General features: G+C 42.5%; 1 protein-coding gene across 1 annotated transcript in view; it reads left to right on the top strand.

Annotated features, from left to right (window-relative positions):
* The window catches only part of LOC126203863 (histidine protein methyltransferase 1 homolog), a 59,408-nt gene that overhangs the window by 17,613 nt on the left and 16,734 nt on the right, over nucleotides 1-25,061 (top strand). The window contains exon 4 of the mRNA XM_049938239.1: nucleotides 17,193-17,308. Coding sequence (XP_049794196.1) covers nucleotides 17,193-17,308 — 116 coding nt within the window. The remainder of the gene's footprint in view (nucleotides 1-17,192; nucleotides 17,309-25,061) is intronic.

Genomic DNA, 25,061 nt, shown 5'->3' on the forward strand with positions numbered 1-25,061 from the left:
TGTGAGTTGTGTTTGCATGAGTGCGTGGGTGTGTGCGTTTGTCTGTATATTGTTGACGAAGGCCTTAACAGCTGAAAGCTAAAATTGTGAGAGTCTTTTTGTTGTACCTATCTGCGACTCAGCATCTCCGTTGTATGGTGAGTGGCAACTTCCCTTCTCATATTATTACTTTTGGTCAGTTGAGTACAGGACCAAAAATACAAATTCGAATAGGGATATTGAAGGAGTAGGTCTGATAATGAATAACATAATTAATTCATTAGTGAAGGGAAAGAAGACATGAAGCCAACACCCACAGTCTTACAAGTTTATATGCCTACTTGCTCAGCAAATTATGAAGAGACTGAAAGAATGTATTATGAGGTAAAATAAATTATTCAGAAAGAGAAGACAAAAATTTGTGATGGGTGACTGGAATTCAATAGTAGGCAAAGGAAGAAGGAAAAATAGTAGGAGAACATGAACTGGGGGAAAGGAATGAAAGAGAAAGCCACCTGGTAGAATTTTGCATAGAGAATAACTTAATTATTACTAACACTTGGTGTAAAAATCATTTACGAGGTGGAATCCAAAATTTTCAGGACTGTTGCTGCCATCTGGAAAGTAGGAGTAGTAGATCTTTGCACCACTAGGTGGAGAGAGCTGCATATCTGATGAGTCAGTGCGCTGAGTGGCATTCAGCTGGGAGGACATTTTGCGTGCCCACAGTGATTTCTGTAATACTCTGTGTTTGGTGTGTGGTGATAATACGATGGATCTGTGAACAGAATGGCGCATGTGTATCAAATTCTGTGCAGATCTTGGGAAAAGTGCTACGGAGACCATTGCAATGATTCAACTGGATTTACACTTATGACCCAGACACAAAGCAGTAATTGTCCCAGTGGAAGATCCCGGGCTCTCCAAGACCCAAAAAAGCGAGACAGGTGAAGAGCAAAGTGAAGAGCATGATCATCATTTTCTTTGATACCAAGGGAATTGTGCACAAAGAATTTGTCCCTCCCAACTAAACAGTGAAGTCCGCGTACTACTGTGACATTTTGCGATGGCTCTGTGAAAACGTGTGGTGACGACGGCCCGAACTTTGGCGTCAGTGGAACTGGCTGCTGCATCACGACAATGCGCCCTGTCACATGTCCTTGCTCACCAGGACCTTTTTGGCAAAAAACAACATGGCGGTTGTACCCTATCCACTGTACTCGCCAGATTTGGCACCTCGCAACTTTGCGCTATTCCCGAAACTGAAACTCAAGTTGAAAGGCCATAGGTTTGACACTCTAGAGAGGATTCAAGAAGTATCACTGGAGGTGATAAACACTCTCAAAGATCAGGACTTCCAGAAAACGTTTGACCAGTGGCAGAAGTGCTGGGACCGGTGTGTACATGCGGATGGGAACTACTTCGATGGTGATGGTGACTGTTAGTCCAAAGGTAAGGTTTTCAATAGATGGTAGCACCAGTCCCGAAAATTTTGGATAGCACCTCATGAGAAGGTTGTATATGTGGAAGATGCCTGATGACCCTGGAAGGTTTCAGATTCATTACATAATGGTAAGACAGAGATTTTGAAACTAGATGCTTAACTGAAGAACTTTTCCAGGGGCAGATGTGGAATCTGACCATAATTCATAGGTTATGAACTGCAAAGTGAAGCTGAAGAAATTATAAAATGTTGGGAAATTAAGAAGTTGGGCCATGGATAAATTTGGGGGGGGGGGGGGGACTAGAGGTTGTTGAGAGTTTCAGAGGGAACATTAGGCATCTTTTGACTGAAACGGGAAAGGAATACCGTAGAAGACAAATGAGTAACTTAGGCAGATGAAATAGTGAAGGCAATAGGACATTAAATAGGTAAAAACACAAGGCACAGCAGAAATCATTGGATAACAGAGGAAGTATTGAATTTAATTGGTAAAATTAGAAAATATTAAAATAGATCAAATCAAGTAGGTTCAAGGTAGTACAGATATTTAAAAATGAGATTGACAGAAAATACAAAATGGAAAAACAGGAATGGATAAAGAACAAATACAAGGCTGCAGAATCATGCATGATTGGGGAAAGATAAGAGGCGACCAATTAGGAAATAAGAGAGAAATTTACAGAAAAGAGAAGCAGCTGTGTGAACATTAAGAACTCTCAATTTTGGTCAAGTTTTGCAAGGAGGATCTATACTAAAAATAAAGAGACACATGTCTCAGCTTTTTGTTAGACATTCCCTACTTTTTGAAAAAGTTGATGGCAGAAACTGTATTTCCAGTGATTGTCTAAAAACAAACATTTTTTTATTAATATGATGTGGTGTCCAAAGTTAATAATGTTCAAGTTATTAACGTTTTTGTGTTTTCATGCTGTAGCTAGGGTACCTGTCATTCTACGTGTCTAGCAGAGCGATATCGGTCGTCGAGCAGTTGAGGCATTAGACTACCAAACTGCTGGTCCTTGTTCAATCTTGGTCATGGCTTTCTACCCATCCGATAGCTTTTCCAGTCTCTCTGACAACATTCTGATCATCGGAATACTTTTCTTTGCATTTTTTTGAAGTAAAACATTGGGAGGTGTGATTAATAATGAAATAAATATGTAAAATGTATTGACAGGTATTTTCATCATGATACATAATACAAAAATACACCTAAAATATATAATTGCGTAATCCTAACTGGTGGTTTATTCAAGAGTGTTCTTGCAATCAGTAGGGTGAATTGTCATAGAAACAGGCAAATCACAAATATTTCTTTCACCAAGTGCAATACATGAAGGAATTCTTGCCACATTGACAGTTTTTTCTGGTACAATGTGTGTAGAAAACTTATCTGAATCATGTTGCTAAAAACACATCTATCAAATATCAATTTGTAAGTGTACCAAGCTTATAAAAGCATATCTCAAAAGACAGGTGCGAACAACTGGTTATGGACCACAGCATGAATTTTGATGGCATCTCCCTATCTTGTAATACTCTGATCCGCTGTGATATTGCATGATTTTGAAGTTGTGCAACAAAATTCTTTGCCTGTTGGAAAAAATAAATATCACAATGTTGAGAAAGAGAGGTACATTTCAGTGGCATCACTTTCACGGTGTAGATGAGTTGAGCATCATCCTGTTGTAGCATGTAATGTCATGTGGTGAAAATAGTTGTCTGTACATTATATACACTTATATGATTATAAATCACACGTCCCGATGTTTTATTTTAAAAAAAAAGAGGCAATGAAATGTATTCAAATTATCGGAATGTTATCAGATACACTAAAAAAATATCGTATGGAAAAAAGCTATGACCAAGAATCAAACATGGAACTCGGCTTAGTAATCTAATGCTTCAGCTGCGCAACCACTGACCTTGCTCTGCTAGACATATAGAATGACAGGTCTTTAGCTATGGCATGAAAACAGAAAAACATTATTAACTTTGAACCTATATTATGTTAATGAAAAATGTTTGTTTTTGGATGATAATTCAATGTATTGCACTGAAAAAACAATTTTCCATCATCATCTATAACCTCAATTTTTTTTAAACTAGGGAGCATCTAGCTACATGTTCCTCTTTATTTTCAATACAGAACATTCATGCAAAACTTGATCAGAATTGATGACCCATGTGTCAGACCCTCCCCTTGTCAGAGAGCAAGCCATTCATAAGCAAAGGAAGACAAGCTGAAAGGTGGAAGGAATATGTAGAAGGACTACACATGGGAAATGAAGGCAGTATTATACAAATGGAAAGAGGAAATAAAAAATGATATGGGAGATATAATATTGTGTGAAGAAAGTGACAGAACACAGAAGGACCTAAGTCACCCACCCAGACAGCTGTGCGCATTAGTGCGCCACTTTTGGCACAGGGGGATGCATGCTAGCCCAGGATTAGATCTTCCAGGTGGATCTACCATGACAGACTGTGTGCCAGCTAGCCTGGATGTCCTTTTTAGGTGATTTCCCACACCTGAATAGCTGAATACTGGACTGGTACTTATGTCCCTGTCTCAGTTACACGATTAATGAACATTTATACATACTTTCATAGTAGATAACATTTGACACAGGCAATTGGGGTACCACCCATTCTGCCCCAGGGGGAGGGGGTGTGGAGCCATCCTCTAGCAGTAACTACATCTACATCCATACTCCGCAAGCCACCTGACGGTGTGTGGCGGAGGGTACCTTGAGTACCTCTGTCGGTTCTCCCCTCTATTCCAGTCTCTTATTGTTCGTGGAAAGAAGGATTGTCGGTATGCTTCTGTGTGGGCTCTAATCTCTCTGACTTTATCCTCATGGTCTCTTCGCGAGATATACGTAGGAGGGAGCAATATACTGCTTGACTCTTCGGTGAAGGTATGTTCTCAAAACTTCAACAAAAGCCCGTACCAAGCTACTGAGCGTCTCTCCTGCAGAGTCTTCCACTGGAGTTTATCTATCATCTCTGTACTGCTTTCGCGATTACTAAATGATTCTGTAACGAAACGCGCTGCTCTCCGTTGGATCTTCTCTCTCTCTTCTATCAACCCTATCTGGTACGGATCCCACACTGCTGAGCAGTATTCAAGCAGTGGGCGAACAAGCGTACTGTAACCTACTTCCTTTGTTTTCGGATTGCATTTCCTTAGGATTCTTCCAATGAATCTCAGTCTGGCATCTGCTTTACCAAAGATCAACTTTATGTGATCATTCCATTTTAAATCGCTCCTAATGCGTACTCCCAGATAATTTATGGAATTAACTGCTTCCAGTTGCTGACCTGCTATATTGTAGCTAAATGATAAGGGATCTTTCTTTCTATGTATTCGCAGCACATTACACTTGTCTACATTGAGATTCAATTGCCATTCCCTGCACCATGCGTCAATTCGCTGCAGATCCTCCTGCATTTCAGTACAAGTTTCCAATATTACAACCTCTCGATATACCACAGCATCATCCGCAAAAAGCCTCAGTGAACTTCCGATGTCATCCACAAGGTCATTTATGTATATTGTGAATAGCAACGGTCCTATGACACTCCCCTGCGGCACACCTGAAATCTCTCTTACTTCGGAAGACTTCCTCCATTGAGAATGACATGCTGCGTTCTGTTATCTAGGAACTCTTCAATCCAATCACACAGTTGGTCTGATAGTCCATATGCTCTTACTCTGTTCATTAAACGCCTGTAGACAACTGTATCGAACACGTTGCGGAAGTCAAGAAACACGGCGTCTACCTGTGAACCCGTGTCTATGGCCCTCTTGAGTCTCGTGGACGAATAGCGCGAGCTGGGTTTCACACGATCGTCATTTTTGAAACCCATGCTGATTCCCACAGAGCAGATTTCTAGACTCCAGAAAAGTCATTATACTCAAACATAATACATGTTCCAAAATTCTACAACTGATCGACGTTAGAGATATAGGTCTATAGTTCTGCACATCTGTTCGACGTTTGTTCTTGAAAACGGGGATGACCTGTGCCCTTTTCCAATCCTGTGGAATGCTACACTCTTCTAGAGACCTACGGTACAGCTGCAAGAAGGGGGGCAAGTTCCTTTGCGTACTCTGTGTAAAATCGAACTGGTATCCCATCAGGTCCAGCGGCCTTGCCTCTTTTGAGCGATTTTAATTGTTTCTCTATCCCTCTGTCGTCTATTTCGATATCTACCATTTTGTCATCTGTGTGACAATCTAGAGAAGGAACTACAGTGCAGTCTTCCTCTGTGAAACAGCTTTGGAAAAAGACATTTAGTATTTCGGCCTTTAGTCTGTCATCCTCTGTTTCAGTACCATTTTGGTCACAGAGTGTCTGGACACTTTGTTTTGATCCACCTACTGCTTTGACATAAGACCAAAATTTCTTAGGATCTTCTGCCAAGTCAGTACATAGAACTTTACTTTCGAATTCATTGAACGCCTCTTGCATAGCCCTCCTCACACTATATTTCGCTTCCCGTAATTTTTGTTTGTCTGCAAGGCTTTGGCTATGTTTGTTTGCTGTGAAGTTCCCTTTGCTTCAGCAGTTTTCTAACTCGGTTGTTGTACCATAGTGGCTCTTTTCCATCTCTTACGATCTTGCTTGGCACATACTCATCTAACGCATATTGTACGATGGTTTTGAACTTCATCCACTGATCCTCAACACTATCTGTACTTGAGACCCCTACTTCCCCCTACTTATACCTCCCGAGGAGATCACGAATGTAAAATTAGAGAGATTAGAGCGCGCACGGAGGCTTTCAGACAGTCGTTCTTCCCGCGAACCATACGCGACTGGAACAGGAAAGGGAGGTAATGACAGTGGCACGTAAAGTGCCCTCCGCCACACACCGTTGGGTGGCTTGCGGAGTATGAATGTAGATGTAGATGTAGATGTAGAGACAAAACTTTTGTGTTGAGCCGTCAGGTACTCTGTAATCTGCTTTTTGTCACTTTTGCTAAACAGAAAAATCTTCCTACCTTTTTTAATATTTCTATTTATGGCTGAAATCATCGATGCAGTAACCGCTTTATGATCGCTGATTCCCTGTTCTGCGATAACTGTTTCAAATAGTTCGGGTCTGTTTGTCACCAGAAGGTCTAATATGTTATCGCCACGAGTCAGTTCTCTGTTTAACTGCTCAAGGTAATTTTCAGATAAAGCACTTAAAAAAATTTCACTGGATTCTATGTCCCTGCCACCCGTTATGAACGTTTGAGTCTCCCAGTCTATATCTGGCAAATTAAAATCTCCACCCAGAACTATAACATGGTGGGGAAATCTACTCGAAATATTTTCCAAATTATCCTTCAGATGCTCAGCCACAACAGCTGCTGAGCCAGGGGGCCTATAGAGACATCCAATTACCATGTCTGAGCCTGCTTTAACCATGACCTTCACTCAAATTATTTCACATTTCGGATCTCCGTCAATTTCCTTCGATACTATTGCACTTCTTATCACTATAAACACGCCTCCCCCTTCACTGTCCAGCCTGTCTCTGCAGTATACATTCCAATCTGAGTTTAGGTTTTCATTACTGTTCACGTCTGGTTTCAGCCAACTTTCTGTCCCTAGTACTATATGGGCATTGTGACCGTTTATTAATGAGAGCAGTTCTGGGACCTTTCTATAGATGCTCTTGCAGTTTACTATTATCACATTAATATTGTTATTCCCTGTTGCATTTTGCCTACTCCTACCTTGCCGCGTCTCAGGAGGCGTCTTGCCGGGCCTAGGGAGGGAATTCTCTAACCTAAAAAACCCACATGTACTCCGCTACCCTTGTAGCCGCTTCCTGCGTGTAGTGCACGCCTGACCTATTCAGGGGGACCCTACATTTCTCCACCTGATAGCGGAGGTCGAGAAATTTGCACCCCAGGTCTCCGCAGAATCGTCTGAGCCTCTGGTTTAAGCCTTCTACTCAGCTCCAAACTAGAGGACCGCGATCGGTTCTGGGAACGATACTACAAATAGTTAGCTCAGATTCCACCCCATGAGTGAGGCTTTCCGCCTTCACCAATTCCGCCAACCGCCTGTACGAACTGAGGATGACCTCTGAACCCAGACGGCAGGAGTCATTGGTGCCGACATGAGCAACAATTTGCAGTTGGGTGCATCCAGTGCTCTCTGTCGCCGCCGGCAGGGTCTCCTCCACATCTCGGATGAGACCCCCCCGGCAAGCAGACAGAGTGAACACTGGCCTTCTTCCCCGACCTTTCCGCTATTTCCCTAAGGGGCTCCATCACCCACCTAACGTTGGAGCTCCCAGTAACTAATAAACCGCTCCCCCCGTGTGCGTGCTCGGACCTTGCTGAAGGAGCGGCCACATGTCCACTCACCGGCAGAGTGGGCATTGCCACACGGCCAGCCTCCACATTGACTGACCCTCCACCTCGTGCGCCGCGAATGCCGCTAAACCCGCCACTCCCCTTGGGGAGAGGGTGGCCCAACCGCGCCCGGTAACTGCGAAGATGTCTCGACAGCAGGGACAGTGGGTGAAGCATGTAACACCTGGGGTGTACCATGCGACGCACCAGACTCCCCACTGCCGCTACATTCCGAGGCAGCATCCTGAAGATGGCTGACCGCGGCCATCAACACGTTCAGGTGTTTGCGAACAGTGGCCAGCTCCTCCTGCGTCCGTACACAGCAGTCACACATCCTATCCATCCTAAGGAATCAATTTACTGTAGAGAGTTAATCAGCTTTTAACTAGACTTCTAATTCACTAAAGGCGGCTGATAGATGACTAAACTGTGGTTGCTAGTTACTTCTTGTGGAAAACAATGAAAATAGCACTACCTGTCTCTGGACTGTATTGAAAACAAACACTAGCACTACTGGTACTATGGTTGACTAAAGCGACTCTCTCTGACTGTATTCAAAACAAACACGAAATCTATGGAACACTATTACTAGCACTCGACAATTAAAGCTTCCTAAAAGCAAAAACACACGGAAGAAGAATTGACAAGTAAGAAAAATACAGTTAATACTTAAATTAACATAGCTCGCTGCACAGCAGACGTGAGACAGACGGCAGTTACGATGACACTTCGAATGCATTCGCATGGCCAAATTCAAAAAATTAACATGCCGACCTCAGATGATGGCTAGGAAAAAGAGCACAATGTAAGACCTAAGTGAAAAGAAGGTTCCTGGAGTTGCGGGCATTCCCCTAGAAATACTGAGTTTCTTGGGAGACCAGCCATGATAAAACTATTCCACCTGGTGTGCAAGATATATTGTGACAGACAAAATAGCCTCTGATTTAAAGAAAAATGTAATAATTCAAAGTCCAAAATTGACACTTGCTGACAGATATGAGTATTACTGAACTATCAATTTATCAAGTCGTGCTTGCCATACCGACAAATTATTTTCAAAAGAATGGAGAGTCTGGTGGAATCCAACCTCAGGGAAGATTAGATAGGTTCAGGATAAAAGTAGGAACACATGAGGATACTGAACCTATGACTTACTTTAGAAGATAGGTTGAATAAAAGCAAATCTGCATTTGTAGATTTAGAGAAAGCTTTTGAAAATGTTGACGGGAAAACATTCTTTGAAATTCTGAACTTAGCAGGGATAACATACGGAGAGCAAAAACTTATCTAAAAATTATAAGGGAACTAGACTGCAGTTATAGTTGAAGGAGATGGAAAGGATGGAGTTGTTGTTGATAAGGCATTGCGGCATGGTTGTAGCCTACCCCAATGCTGTTCAATCAGGGCATTAAATGCAGTTAAGAAAACCAAGAAGAAATTTGGAGAGGGAATTAAAGTTTAGAGAGAAGAGCAGTTGAATGAAATGGTAATGTCTTGAAAATACACTCCTGGAAATTGAAATAAGAACACCGTGAATTCATTGTCCCAGGAAGGGGAAACTTTATTGACACATTCCTGGGGTCAGATACATCACATGATCACACTGACAGAACCACAGGCACATAGACACAGGCAACAGAGCATGCACAATGTCGGCACTAGTACAGTGTATATCCACCTTTCGCAGCAATGCGGGCTGCTATTCTCCCATGGAGACGATCGTAGAGATGCTGGATGTAGTCCTGTGGAACGGCTTGCCATGCCATTTCCACCTGGCGCCTCAGTTGGACCAGCGTTCGTGCTGGACGTGCAGACCGCGTGAGACGACGCTTCATCCAGTCCCAAACATGCTCAATGGGGGACAGATCCGGAGATCTTGCTGGCCACGGTAGTTGACTTACACCTTCTAGAGCACGTTGGGTGGCACGGGATACATGCGGACGTGCATTGTCCTGTTGGAACAGCAAGTTCCCTTGCCGGTCTAGGAATGGTAGAACGATGGGTTCGATGACGGTTTGGATGTACCGTGCACTATTCAGTGTCCCCTCGACGATCACCAGTGGTGTACGGCCAGTGTAGGAGATCGCTCCCCACACCATGATGCCGGGTGTTGGCCCTATGTGCCTCGGTCGTATGCAGTCCTGATTGTGGCGCTCACCTGCACGGCGCCAAACACGCATACGACCATCATTGGCACCAAGGCAGAAGCGACTCTCATCGCTGAAGACGACACGTCTCCATTCGTCCCTCCATTCACGCCTGTCGCGACACCACTGGAGGCGGGCTGCACGATGTTGGGGCGTGAGCGGAAGACAGCCTAACGGTGTGCGGGACCGTAGCCCAGCTTCATGGAGACGGTTGCGAATGGTCCTCGCCGATACCCCAGGAGCAACAGTGTCCCTAATTTGCTGGGAAGTGGCGGTGCGGTCCCCTACAGCACTGCGTAGGATCCTATGGTCTTGGCGTGCATCCGTGCGTCGCTGTGGTCCGGTCCCAGGTCGACGGGCACGTGCACCTTCCGCCGACCACTGGCGACAACATCGATGTACTGTGGAGACCTCACGCCCCACGTGTTGAGCAATTCGGCGGTACGTCCACCCGGCCTCCCGCATGCCCACTATACGCCCTCGCTCAAAGTCCGTCAACTGCACATACGGTTCACGTCCACACTGTCGCGGCATGCTACTAGTGTTAAAGACTGCGATGGAGCTCTGTATGCCACGGCAAACTGGCTGACACTGACGGCGGCGGTGCACAAATGCTGCGCAGCTAGCGCCATTCGACGGCCAACACCGCGGTTCCTGGTGTGTCCGCTGTGCCGTGCGTGTGATCATTGCTTGTACAGCCCTCTCGCAGTGTCCGGAGCAAGTATGGTGGGTCTGACACACCGGTTTCAATGTGTTCTTTTTTCCATTTCCAGGAGTGTAGATTATAAGATGAACATCAATGAAAGTAAAACAAGAGTAATGGAATGTAGTGAATTAATTCAAGTGATGCTGAAGGAATTAGATTAGATTAGACACTAAAAACTGTAAATGAGCTTTGCTATTTTGACAGCAAATAACTGATGGTGGCTGAAGTAGAGATGATATAAAATGCAGATTTGCAATAGTAAGAGAAGCATTTCTGAAATAAGAGAAATTTGTTAATATTTAATATAAATTTGTGTGTTAGGAAGCCTGTTCTCGAGGTATCTGTCTGGATTGTAGCTTTGCACAGAAGTGAAATACCAGGTGATCAAAAAGTCAGTATAAATTTGAAAACTTAATAAACCACGAAATGATGTAGATAGAGAGGTAAAAGTTGACACACATGCTTGGAATGACATGGGGTTTTATTAGGGGCGGGGGGGGTGGGGGGGGTAAAAAAAAAAGCAACAAAGTTCACAAAATGTCCGACAGATGGCGCTGGACAGCAAAACATCAGTGACTGCGCATGACAATCATGTATAAAAGGAGCTGTAATGAGAGAGAGAATCAGATACGCCAGCATTCGCGCATGTTGACGATACCTGAAAAGGTGTTTTCAGTGAAGCTGTATTATCAGAATGGGGAATGTGCTAGTTCAGCATTACAATCCTATCGCCATAGGAAGGGGATTCGAATGGGTAAAGGTCCGTTGACAAATGCAGCTGTGGTGAGAATGATTTCGAAGTCCAAAGCCATGGGATGTTTAGACGATAGACCCCGTAGTGGCTGACCGAGCACAGGGCGTAATGCTGCTGAGACAGTTCAGGAAGAAATGGAGACTGTAGCGGGTTCATCTATGCACGGGGAAGTCAGCGCTCGTGCAGTCGCACGTCGCACCGGCATTCCATACACAACTGATTGATTGGCACTGAGGCGCACCCTCCGATGCTATCCGTACAAAATCCATCAGCATCATGAACTGTTACCCGGCGATTTAGTGAAGCGGAGGACATTTGCGGTGTGGGCATTTCAAAAGAAGGTGGAAGATGACGATTGGTTGAGTAATGTGTTGTGGACTGACGAAGCTCATTTCACGCTCCGAGGGTCTGTCAACGCCCACAACTGCAGCATTTGGGGCTACCGAAAATCCTAGAACTGTCGTGGAAACTCCATTGCACGACGAGAAAGTCACGGTATGGGTTGAATTTACCACATCTACCGTTATGTTGCCTTTTTTCTTCGAGGAAATGCGTGATGCTGGTTTTGTAACTGCTACCGTGATGGGTGAGAGGTTCATCGATATGTTACACAATCGCATCATCCCCAGCCTGGCTGATAAACACCTGCTGGAACGTACAATGTTTATGTAGGATGGCGCTCCACCCCGTATTGCTAGATGCGTGAAAGATCTCTTGTGCACGTCGTTTGGTGATGATCGTGTGCTCAGCCGCCACTTTTGTCATGCTTGGCCTCCCAGGTCCCCAGACCTCAGTCCGTGCGATTATTGGCTTTGGGGTTACCTGAAGTCGCAAGCGTATCATGATCGACTGACATCTCTAGGGATGCTGAAAGACAACATCCGACGCCAATGCCTCACCATAACTCCGGACATGCTTTACAGTGCTGTTCACAACATTATTCCTCGACTACAGCAATTGTTGAGGAATGATGGTGGACATATTGAGCATTTCCTGTAAAGAACATCATCTTTGCTTTGTCTTACTTTCTTATGCTAATTATTGCTATTCTGATCAGATGAAGTGCCATCTGTCGGACATTTTTTGAACTTTTGTATCTTTTTGGTTCTAATAAAACCCCGTGTCATTCCAAGCAAGTGTGTCAATTTGTACCTCTCTATCTACATTATTCCGTGATTTATTCAGTTTTCTAATTTATATTGACTTTTTGATCACCCGGTATGTACAATAAGCAATTTAGACAAGGAGCAAATAGAAGCTTTTGAACTGTAGTACTACACAAGTATGCTAAAAGTTAAAAAGGGTAGAGAGGAACTGAATCAAATTGATGAAAAAAGAAATTTATGATACAGTTCTATTCAGTACCTCCACATCAGTGATGTGATCTACCCGTCTTTTCCAGCATTCTTCTGTAGCACCACATTTTGATAGCTTTTATTGTCCTCCTGTCTAAACTATTTAGTGTCCACGTTTCACTTCCGTACATGGCTACACTCCATACAAATACTTTCAGAACAGACTTCCTGACATCTAAATTAATGTTAGCAAATTTCTCTTCTTCAGAAACGCTTTCCTTGCCATTGCCATTCTACATTTTATATCCTCTCTACTTCAACCATTGTCAGTTATTTTGCTCCCCAAATAGCAAAACTCATCTAGTACTTGAAGTGTCTCATTTCATAATCTAAATTCCTCAGCATCACCTGATTTAATTCGACTACATTTCATTACCCTTGTTTTTCTTTTGTGGATGTTCATCTTATATCCTCCTTTCAAGACACTGACCATTCCATTCAACTGCACTACCAGGTCTCTGTCTCTGACAGAATTACAATGTCATCAGCAAACCTCAATGTTTTTATTTCTTCTCAATGGATTTTAATTCCTACTCCAAATTTATTTTTCTTTTGTTTCCTTTACTGCTTGCTCAATATATATACTGAATAACATCGAGGAAAGGCTACAACCCTGTCTCACTCCCTTCCCAACCACAGTTTCCCTTTCATGCCCCTTGACTCTTATAACTGCCATCTGGTTTCTGTACAAACTGTGAATAGCCTTTCGTTCCCTTTATTTGACCCCTGCCACCTTCATAATTTGAAAGAGAGTATTCCTGTCAACATTGTCATAAGCTTTCTCTAAGTCTACAAATGCTAGAAATGTAGGTTTGCCTTTCCTTACCAGCAATCTACCTTTTAAGATAAATCATAGTATCAGAATTGCCTCACGTGTTCCAACATTTCTACAGAATCCAAACTGATCTTCCCCATTGTTGGCTTCTACCGCTTTTTCCATTCATCTGCAAAGAATTCGTGTTAGTATTTTGCAGCCATGACTTATTAAACTGAAAGTTTGGTAAACACCTGCTGTCTTTGGGGTTGGAATTATTATATTCTTGGGGTTGGAATTATTATATTCTTCTTGAAGTCTGAGGGTATTTCACCTTTCTCATACATCTTGTGCACCAGATGGTAGAGTTTTGTCACGGCTAGCTGTCCCAAGGCCAGTAGTTCTAATAGAACAATGTTTACTCCCGGGGCCTTGTTTTGACTTCGGTATTTCAGTGCTCTGTCAAATTCTTCATGCAGCATCATATCTCCCATCTCATCTTCATCTACGTCCTCTTCCATTTCCATAATATTGCCCTCAATTACATGGCCCTTGTATAGACCCTCTATATACTTCCACCTTCCTGCTTTCCCTTCTTTGCTTAGAACTGGTTTTCCACCTGAGCTCTTGATATTCATACAAGTGGTTCTCTTTCCCCTAGTGATATATGCTTCTATGTCCTTATATTTGTCCTCTAGCCATGCCTGCTTGGCCATTTTTCACTTCCTGTTGATCTCATTTTTGAGACGTTTGTTTTCCTTTTCACCTGCTTCATTTACTGTAGTTTTATATTTTATCCTTTCATCAAGTAAATTCAGTATCTCTTCTGTTACCCAAGGATTTCTACTAGTTCTCATCTTTTTATCTACATGATCCCCTGCTGCCTTCACTATTTCATATCTCAAAGCCACCCATTCTTCTTGTACTGTATTTCTTTTCCCCATTCTTGTCAATCGTTCCCTAATGCTCTCTCTGAAACTCTTTACAATCTCTGGTTCTTTCAGTTTATGCAGGTCCCATCTCCTTAAATTCCCACATTTTTACAGTTTCTTCAGTTTCAATCTATAGATCATAACCAAAAAATTTTAGTCAGAGTCCACATCTGCCCCTGGAAACTGAAACCTTCCATTATCTCCAGGCCTCTTCCACATACACAACCTTTTATGATTCTTAAACCAAGTATTAGCTATGATTAAGTTGTACTCTGCGCAAAATTCTACCAGGCAGCTTACTCTTTCATTCCTTACCCCCAGTCCATATTTACCTACTACTTTTCCTTCTCTTCCTTTTCCTACTATCGAATTCCAGGCCCCCATGAGTATTAAATTTTCATCTCCTTTATGTATCTGAATAATTTCTTTTACACATCATACATTTCTTCAATCTCTTCATCATCTGCGGAGCTAATTGGCATATAAACTTGTACTACTGTCGTAGATGTGGGCTTCGTGTTGATCTTGGCTACAATAATGTGTTCACTATGCTGTTTGCTGTAGCGTACCCACACTACTGTTTTTTTTATTCATTATTAAATCTACTCTTGCATTACCCATTTTGGATTTTGTATCTTGTTCCTTCTGCCACCAAACTTCACTAATTCCCACTATATCTAATGTATCCATTCCCCTTTTTAAATTTTCTAACCAACCTGACCTATTAAGGGATCTGAAATTCCACACTCCAATCCATAGAACGCCAGTTTTCTTTCTCCGGATAACGACATCCTCCTGAGTAGTTCCTGCTCGGAGATCCGAATGGGGGACTATTTTACCCCTGGAATAGTTTACCCAAGAGGACACCACCATCATTTAACCATAAAGTAAAGCTGCATTCCCTCGGGAAAAATTATGGCTGTAGTTTCCCCTTGCTTTCAGCTGTTCGCAATACCAGCACATTAGGCCCGTTTTGGTTAACATTATAAGGCCAGATCAGTCAATCATTCAGACTATTGCCCCTGCAACTACTGAAAAGGCTGCTGCCCCTCTTCAGGAACCACAAGTTTGTCTGGTCTCTCAACAAATACCCCTCCATTGTAGTTGCACCTATAGTATCACTGAGGCAGGCAAGCCTCCCCACAGCTTAATATGTCTGAAATTAGCTCTCAGGTTGAAACTGTGTGCCAGACTAGATCCTAGACCCTTGCTTTGTGTGTGCAGCACTCTCACTAAGCTATTGAACAGTGAGTCACAACTCAAGGGCAGTTGCACTACCCACAGAAACCACTGATCTGAATTTAATTTACAGGCCAGCAAGCAATTGTTATGGCAGGAAGATTCATAACAGTTTAAATTCTGGTGCAGAGTGAAGTGTTCCCTCTCATAATACTATGCCATGGGTACTATATGTACTATACACTTAATGGTAGGTTGTCAGAATACAGTTATGAATAACTTTTAATCACCCTATTGCCACTGTGGAATGCATGCACCATATATTTTGGAGCTGAAAAATCAATGTATTGTTATATCACAGAAAATTTTGAGTGTGCTGTTATAACAACTCTGTGATAAAGCTATACTTGGAGCCTAAAGATTATCACATACATCTTCTTTCATTTGAGTCATTTGAAATGTGCTGTAAACATATTGATCATACCACCTGTAGCAGCAAATGCAGTATAATAAGTGCAAGAAATGACCCTTTTTGCCTAATTGATTACAGGAAAATCATTCTCCCAACTATAATCTTGAGATCAGAAAACAAAATATGTTAATAGCCCAATCAATTAATGTTCAAAGGAAATGATTGACATAGACAGATGTGCATTGCAACGACTTTTAGGTGGAATATTTGCTTCCAGAGCCAAGTGGCTACTGTCGCTGCCTTCAATGCTAAATGAACCGGTTCTATTCCCAGTATTTACATGGATTTTTCTGAGGTAGAGAGGTCTGGAACAGGGTCCACTTTGCCAGATGGGGAGCTGCTAGAATAAAGAAGCAGTGGTATCATAAGTATTCATATAGTGGCGATAATGGCTGAATGGATCGATGATGACATGCTGATCACATATCCCATGAAAATAGATCACTCCTTGTACTGCCTTTTAGATGGCAGTTGGCATGTTGGAACAGGCCTAATGCCTAATCTGTGAGTGGTGTTTGCATTTTATATTTGGTTTTGTGTTTAAAATACACATTACTGTATTTAATATACACAATGAACTAAAATCTTTTTAATATCCAGTATTAGTGATCTTCATATATGTATCACTCACTAGTCCGACATCAGCATTTGTGTTTGTAGCAGCAGTAATCTTATCCTTTAACTTTGTCCACATCAGGTTTGAGTAAACAGTACTACTTTTCCGGTTGATTGAGTGCTATGAAACAAAGGCTGCTCCATTTTATATGTCTATGAAAACTTGATTGGAATTTCTTCAGTAGTAAAAATAAATAAATAACAAAAATTTAAAAGAAATGAAATTAGAGGCTCTGTTGCTCTTCTAGTTATACAGTCCACAGTCTTTGTGTCTGTATTGTATAGACTTACCAGTTTTATTGTTTTATAAATTATGGATGTATAAATTCTGGGTTCACTGCTAAAATCTACTATCTAACCAGAGCATGGCTTTTAGTGTCGCATATATTCATTTCTGGCAGACAATACATTATGCCTGTGGGCAGGAATAGTTGTTGCTAAGGTTTGCTTGAAACAGAAAAGAATATGTGTGAATTTCCTTATCATACTTTCAGATATTTAGCAGGAAAAACATATTATTTTGGAGTGGGTGGTAGTCTGAGACAGTTTGAAAGTATGTTGTGCTCTGCTGGTGACTTAGCTAGTGAAACTTGCTGGAAAAGCTCAGATGGTGAGTACTAATAAATAAAAATAATGATCCAAAAACATTTAAATTAGTTATAACTGGAATGGTATCTGGTGTAGAGTTCTAGTTTAATGTTCTGTATTTATTCTGATTTTATGAGTCCATTCACTGAGTATGAGATTCAACTCTGCTAGAGTGTGAGTAATGTTAGCAAAAAAATTTCCAATAGAGTAGATACCATTTCTAAATTATTTTCCATGCCTTCTTTTACACTGCTGTATTCAGAGCATTTGTTGCACACCAATGAGCTCATAGCGGGTGAACACTGTAGCATGGGGAATTATAGTCTTTGTGAGGATATCTAGTTCAGTCATTGAATCTTAAATGATTGATTATAGATGCCTAATGTAGTATTTGTAGCAACAAAAAGAAACATTATGTCTAGTGACAGTGACATCACATAGGCAAGAATAACAGGCATCAGTTAATTTAGATTAATAATCGTATGTTATGCTGACATAGTTGGATCTTTCTGGTTACAAGCAGTCTCATTCTTTTTGAATGTGTTACCAAAGAGACAATGGTCACCTAAAACAAAAGTTCTGCAAGAAAGTTACAAGAATAAATGTTTTTTGTAGAACTAATTGTCACTAACATCCGGTGTAAAAGATAAACTCAGAACACTCAGTTAAACATGATAAATGCAGATGTGTTGTTACAGTTTGCATACATGCTAAATCATATTGTACAAAAACATAAATCAAGTAAAGAAATAAAATATGACAAACACCAGCCATGGTTTAATTCTAATATTTGGACACTGTTGTGAAAAGAAAGATTTGCAATGAAAGAGAATGTAGGCAGATGACGAAGAAAATAGCTGATTAAGAAAACAAAATGATAACTTGCGGATCCTAAAGTAAATGGCTGTGCATAGATCCTACAATAGTTTTTCAGTCAGCTCCTATTGAAAGCCCTACCAGAAAATTCTCGAAGTTCTAGTCCTGTGTAAAGTCAGCAAACGAACGCAATGCTTCCTTAGAGTTTCGCAAGAATAGTCTGGTATTAAAACTTAAAACAACAGACACAAAGCTTAGATAATAAGATATGATTTTAAAATGTGTTCTCACACTGCTAATGCTTTAGTTTTCTTATTGTTCACACTGAGTTTCTAAGGTATTGCAAAAGAGTCTACTGGAAAAATGGAAAGAGGGCCACGGCAGCAGTAGTGCTGTTAGAACATATTATGTGAGTAACTGCAGAAACTGAGAAATATTTATCTGAATATGAAAGAATTGAAATTTTGTAATCCCATTATGTACATATAAATTGTTGATTTAATGCACAGAAGACTCCGACTATACAGAGTATTAGGAGTATAGGTACAGATAGTTTGATCACTGGTATCTTAATATGTGTCCATTTCAGTGTGTTAATTGTTTTTTTTTTCTCCCCCTGCATCTAACGGTCTTCTCGCAAACACATCACATAATTTGCTACCTTATGATCCTGCACTGTTGTAACTGCACCACATTATGGACTATTCCTGTCAGTATAGACTTCATTTTGCGTTCATATGGCCACACTTCAATACCTGACCTGCTGCCCAGTGGAAAGTAAACATTAATGGCTTGCTTGTGCCACCTGTACTTTGAAGTACTAACCAACATACAAACAGTTACAACTTCAAGTTGAACAAATATATTTCAAGGAAGACGCAATACATGAAAGTAACAGATCAAGTAAACAGAGTAAACCGTGTGTACACTTTAACAGTCAAATCATAACTGAGTCCAAGTCTGGCGGCCGCTGGCTGGCTGGCTGGCTGCTTAGGTGGCACTGCTACTGCATGGCTGGCAGACAGCGCCGCATGTAGCGGACGCGCGTAACTGCGCGGCGCCATTTTGAAAGATCGCCGAGTCACAATATTTTTCCCCCCTTTGAATTTTTTGCACAGGTCTTGATGGAGGTGGCCTGTAGATTACTAAAATCCTTAGATGTTGTTTGACTGGCCATAAAGTCTCGAGGAGGAGGCTTCCCGTACAGACGGAAGTGTCCCCGATGATATTGGGTCGAGATGACAGGAGACTTGGGGGTCGAATCTGCTGGGACCCCGTGCACCAATCAGCCCATTGCGGCAAGTCCGGTTGTTATAACAGGAGACATGGGTGATGTGTCCGTGTCCATAGGAGAAGGAGGCGAGTAGAATTGCACCGACAGATGATGGTCATCTGGTTCCTGCATGGGTACGTCTCCTGGTGGCGTCAGTTCTTGTGCTGGCACCGATATGATGGTGAGAGGACTGCGTTGTGAGTAATGAGATATTCCAGTATCCCGAGCATCAGGTAGAGCCAAAGGTGGTGTAGCGGCATCCGGAACAGGCGTTACCGGAACACGAGGCCGAAGCTGGTCCGAATGACGCACTGCAACACCCGTGTCTGTCTGGATTTCTTACAGGCATTGGCCACAGTGTCGTAAGATACGGCCAGGACTCCATTTTGGCCGCCTGCCATATCCCCGTACCCATACAAGGTCGTCGACGGTGAACCTGCCAAGCGAAGCCATCCACGGCCATGAGATGGAAGGCCACAGAAGATGAAGTAGCATGCGGGGCTGTCGGCCATGTAACAGCTCAGCCAGGCTGTGGTCGCCCATGGGGGTGAAACGGTAAGAAGCCAGAAATTGGATAAGCGCATCATCAGCAGCAGCAGAAGTCAGGAGTTACCTCATCTGAGCCTTAAATGTGCGGACCAGTCGTTCAGCCTCACCGTTTGACTGTGGATGGAACGGAGGGGCCGTTACATGCTTGACGCCGTGACTGGCACAAAAATCCGCAAAATCGGAAGAGGCAAATTGCGGACCATTATCAGTAACAAGAGTAGAGGGAAGGCCTTCCAAAGAGAAAATGCGAGCTAGAGCATTGGTGGTTGCCGCAGTGGTAGGCGACGTGCAACGGACAATGAAAGGAAAGTTAGAGTAGGCATCAATAACGAGAAGCCAATAAGTACCTAAAAAAGGTCCCACGAAGTCAGCATGAATACGCTCCCAGGGCTTCTCAGGCGAAGGCCACAGTGACAAAGATGACTTCGGGGCGGCAGCCTGTGACGCACAAGGGCTGCAGGCAGTGACCATGTGTGCAATTTCAGAGTTGATGCTGGGCCAGTACACATGACGGCATGCCAGAAATTTTGTGCGAGAGATACCCCAGTGCCCTTGGTGAAGGAGGCGCAAGACTGAAGCACGCAAAGACGCAGGTACCACAACATGCAGCAGCATTTTCGGTGGAAAGGAGGATAACACCATCCCTAGCCGTGAGGCGGTAACGCAAAGCGTAGTAGTTCCGCAACGGATCAGAAGTCTTAGCGGACGGACGATCTGGCCAATACTTCTGAATACAGCGTAAAACCTGGGAGAGGATAGGGTCAGAACCCGTAGCAGCTGCCAGCCAGTCCCCAGTGATGGGGAACCCATCCACAACCTGCTGCTCGGCAACATCCAGGTGGAAACACAAAAATTCGTCCCTATCGAATGCCAGATCAGGATCCTGCCAGATCAGGATCCATGGGAAGGCGAGAGAGTGCATCAGCATTCGCATGTTGAGCCGTCGGCTGGAAATGAATCCCATAATTGAAACGAGACAAGTAAAGAGCCCAACGCTGGAGGCGGTGTGCAGCCTTGTCAGAAAGTGACGTTGATGAATGAAACAAGGAAACAAGTGGTTTGTGATCCGTAACAAGATGAAATTTGGATCCATAGAGAAAAAAAACCAAACGTATGAAGAGCATAAATAATGGCCAAAGCTTCTTTTTCAATTTGAGAATACTTTTGTTGGGCATCCGTGAGTGTTTTGGAGGCATAAGCAATGAGTTTTTCAGAACCGTCAGAAAAACGGTGCGCAAGGACTGCACCGACCCCGTATTGAGAGGCGTCCGTGGCAAGAACAAGATGTTGGCCAGGTCGATAAGTAGCCAGGCACGGGGCCTGTTTTTGCATAGTCTTCAATTTCTGGAAAGCCGCATCGCATGACGCGGACCAGTGAAAAGGCACGTTTTTATGCAACAGGCGATGCAACGGCTGAGCCACCGAAGCAGCAGACGGTAAAAACTTGTGATAGTATACTATTTTTCCCAAGAAGGCCTGCAGTCCTTAACAGCTGTAGGGCGAGGAAGGGTGTCGATCGCAGCGACAGTTTGCTGAAGCAGACGAATACCATCCCGAGAGAGTTGAAACTCCAAGTACGTGATAGATGCCTGAAAAAATTTTGATTTATGAAGATTACACTTAGGACCAGCAGTCTGTAAGACATGAAAAAGTGTGCGGAGATTTTGAAGATGTTCGTCAGTGGTGGAGCCAGTGACAACAATGTTGTCCTGGTAATTTATACACCCCGGGACAGTGAGCAGTAATTGTTCCAAGAATCGCTGAAAGAGAGCAGGGGCGCTGGCAACCCCGAATGGCAATCGTTGGTATTGGTAGAGGCCGCAAGGCGTATTAAGGACCAGAAACTGCTGGGAAGCAACGTCGAGAGGAAGTTGATGATAAGCTTCTGACAGGTCAAGTTTAGAAAAATACTAGCCTCCAGCAAGTTTAGTGAACAGTTCTTCAGGTCGAGGCATAGGGTAAGTGTCGATAAGGCATTGAGCATTTACAGTGGCTTTGAAATCGCCACAGAGGCGAATATCACCATTTGGCTTAGCAACAACAACGACAGGAAAGGACCACTCACTGGAAGTGACAGAAAGCAAGACCCCTGAAGCAGTGAGACGATCCAGCTTCCATTTGACCTGATCACGAAGGGCCACAGGAATGGGCCGAGCCTGAATAAACTTAGTCCGAGCAGTGGGTTTGAGCGTGATATGAGCTTCAAAGCCGTTTGCACAAAGGGACGAAAATGTTGTCAACAAGGAATCCAATTGAGCATAAAGAATAGCATCAGAGACGATATTGACAGAGTCATCTATGGAGAACCCAAAAACACGAATGGCATCAAAACCAAAAAGATTCACCGTGTTACTATGATTGACCACAAATATGGGAACAGTGCAAATGACAGATTTGTAAGATACCTCAGCATCAAAATGTCACAAGAGAGAAATCTTCTTTTTATTGTAAGTCTGTAATTGCCTAGTGACAGGTGACTGGATTGGAGAACCCAACTGAAGATACGTCTGAGAATTGATGATAGTGGCGCAGAACAAGTATCCACCTGCATGCGAACATCTCGACCAAGTATTTGGACAGTGAGGAATAACTTCCCTGAAAGGGAAGAAAAACAATTGACAGACAACACAGAATCAGAATCAGCGTCATGTTCATGAACATCATGTATGTGGTCGGATTTGCAAACGGATGACACATGACCCTTTTTTTTGCATTTGTGACCCACGGCTCAACATTGTGGACAATCTTCTCGTGAATTTTTCATAAAACACCACGGACATGAAGGTAGTTGCCGTGGCTTTTGCTGCAGTTTCTTAGAGGTGTGTTTACGGTTAGGCCAAGGCTGCACTTGGGAGTGTACGGCGGCCACATTGGCTGGCGGGGACACGCCACACACTTCGTCAACATCGCACAGAGGTTGTATGTCCCCGACATTGCCCCATGCCTCTATTTGCGCTCCAGCAGCGCGAGAAATTTCAAAAGACTGAGCAATGGATAGGACTTCATCTAGAGTCAGATTTGCCAACTGAAGGGCACGTTGCCTAACTTCTTTGTCGGGCGCCGATCGGATAATAGCATCCCGTACCACGGAATCGGCATAGGATTCTTTGTGAACTTCAGTAACAAATTGACACTTTCTACTGAGGCCGTGAAGTTCAGCAGCCCAAGCGTGATAGGATTGATTTGGTTGTTTTTGACAATGATAAAAGGCAACACGAGAGGCTACCACATGCGTTTGCTTTTGAAAATAGACGGACAGAAGTGAGCACATTTCAGCAAAGGACAAAGACACAGGATCTTTCAAAGGAGCCAATTGCGACAACAACCAATACATTTGAAGTGAAATCCATGAAAGGAACAGAGACTTACATGTTTGTTCGTCCGCGACATGAAATGCCAAGAAGTGCAGTCGAAGACATTTTTTGTAATCAGACCAGTCTTCCGCCGTCTCATCGTAAGGAGGAAAAGTAGGTAGAGACGACGACGAGAGACGCCCCACATTTGATGCTGCGACGAAATCATGAATCACATTTGTGAGAAGCGTTTGCTGTTCTATGAGACCTTGCAATAGTTGCTCTAAAGTAGCCATGGAAACATGTGGGTCAACGATGGAAAAGAAAATTCAGTACCTCGTCGCCAATTGTTATAACTTCAAGTTGAACAAATGTATTTCAAGGAAGATGCAATACATGAAAGTTACAGATCAAGTGAACAGAGTAAGCCATGTGTACACTTTAACAGTCAAATCATAACTGAGTCCAAGTCTAGCAGCAGGTGGCTGGCTGGCCGCTTAGGTGGCGCTGCTGCTGCATGGCTGGCAGACAGCACCGCATGTAGAGGACGCGTGTAACTTCGCGGCGGCACTTTGAAAGATCGGCGAGTCACAACACAAACATACTATGCTTAATAGCTACGGTTATTAGTCTACAAATTAAGTAAATGGTGATGTGATGGTGCTCAGTAAACTGTCCCTTGTCATCAGTACAAATATCTGCAATTATAGCCCTAAAACCATGTATAATGTCAAAAAATCTGAAACATAATCTTAATGTACAATTATCAGTACAAGTTTATTACATTACTATACAAAGAAACTTTATCATCATATAAAATTCTGTGACTGAATAATATTGTTACACAAGGAGAGCAAGTAATTTTCTTTTCAGCAAACCTAATTCCATACTCTGAAAGTTTTTCACTTTTAATTCTCTATAAATTTTCATAGCCAAGCACTGAGGAGACTGAGATTAGAGTTTTAAATCATTAGATAGTAAACTGGAATTATTCTTGTATGTAGCATCATACATATGTTGAAAAGTATTTCCTATAAATAACTCAGGATTGTTAAGTATAAATATAAATAAAGGGAATAGCTAAAATATTAAGAACCTAAAAGAGTGGTCAGCATGAATCGCTAGTCTTAATATTACACATGTGTCTCATAATAAAACAATAGAAACTCCAGGTTGGAATATCAACAATATTAGGAAAAGGATATATTGCTAGGAAGTAATCTGTCTTTTCCCTGTTATTGTTGATATTTCTATGAACAGGATTTTGTAGTAGTAATATCCTATTTCCACTACCTGCATTCCCCCCAAAAGATTATTCTGTATCTTACAACAGATGTGCAGTAGCTGTGATAAACAATTTTTATAATGTCCATGTCAACTGCATGTCCTAGGACAGTTTTGCAATTGCAAATGCAAGACTTTAACTTGTTTGACATAAATTATTTTCTAAGATATATCTCCAGCAATTTTACAGAATCTAAGTTCCTGATTTGTACAGGTAATTTGGGAGTTATATGATTTTGATTGTTTAGTTTTAAACTGTGTTTTTTGGGTCGTTGCCATGTTTAATTTTAATCCAATTAGGGTAGACCAATGCTCTAAGCTGTTTAGGGTGTCAATGACTCCTTCTGTGGCCTAACTTCCAAAGAGTGCAGATGTGTCACCTGCAAATAAAACTGAGTGGGATGCTATATTTTGAGGTAAATCATTTAAATGAAAGAAAAATAGGATTTGGCATTGTTGTAGTTAGGTATAAATAAAACACGAGCAGTAGACTGAACATAACTTTATTCCACTTGAACACAGTATTCCTTTTTGGACAACTTAGCACTGTCACATATGGC

Source organism: Schistocerca nitens, chromosome 9 (genome assembly GCF_023898315.1).
Source record: "Schistocerca nitens isolate TAMUIC-IGC-003100 chromosome 9, iqSchNite1.1, whole genome shotgun sequence".
NCBI lineage: Eukaryota > Metazoa > Arthropoda > Insecta > Orthoptera > Acrididae > Schistocerca > Schistocerca nitens.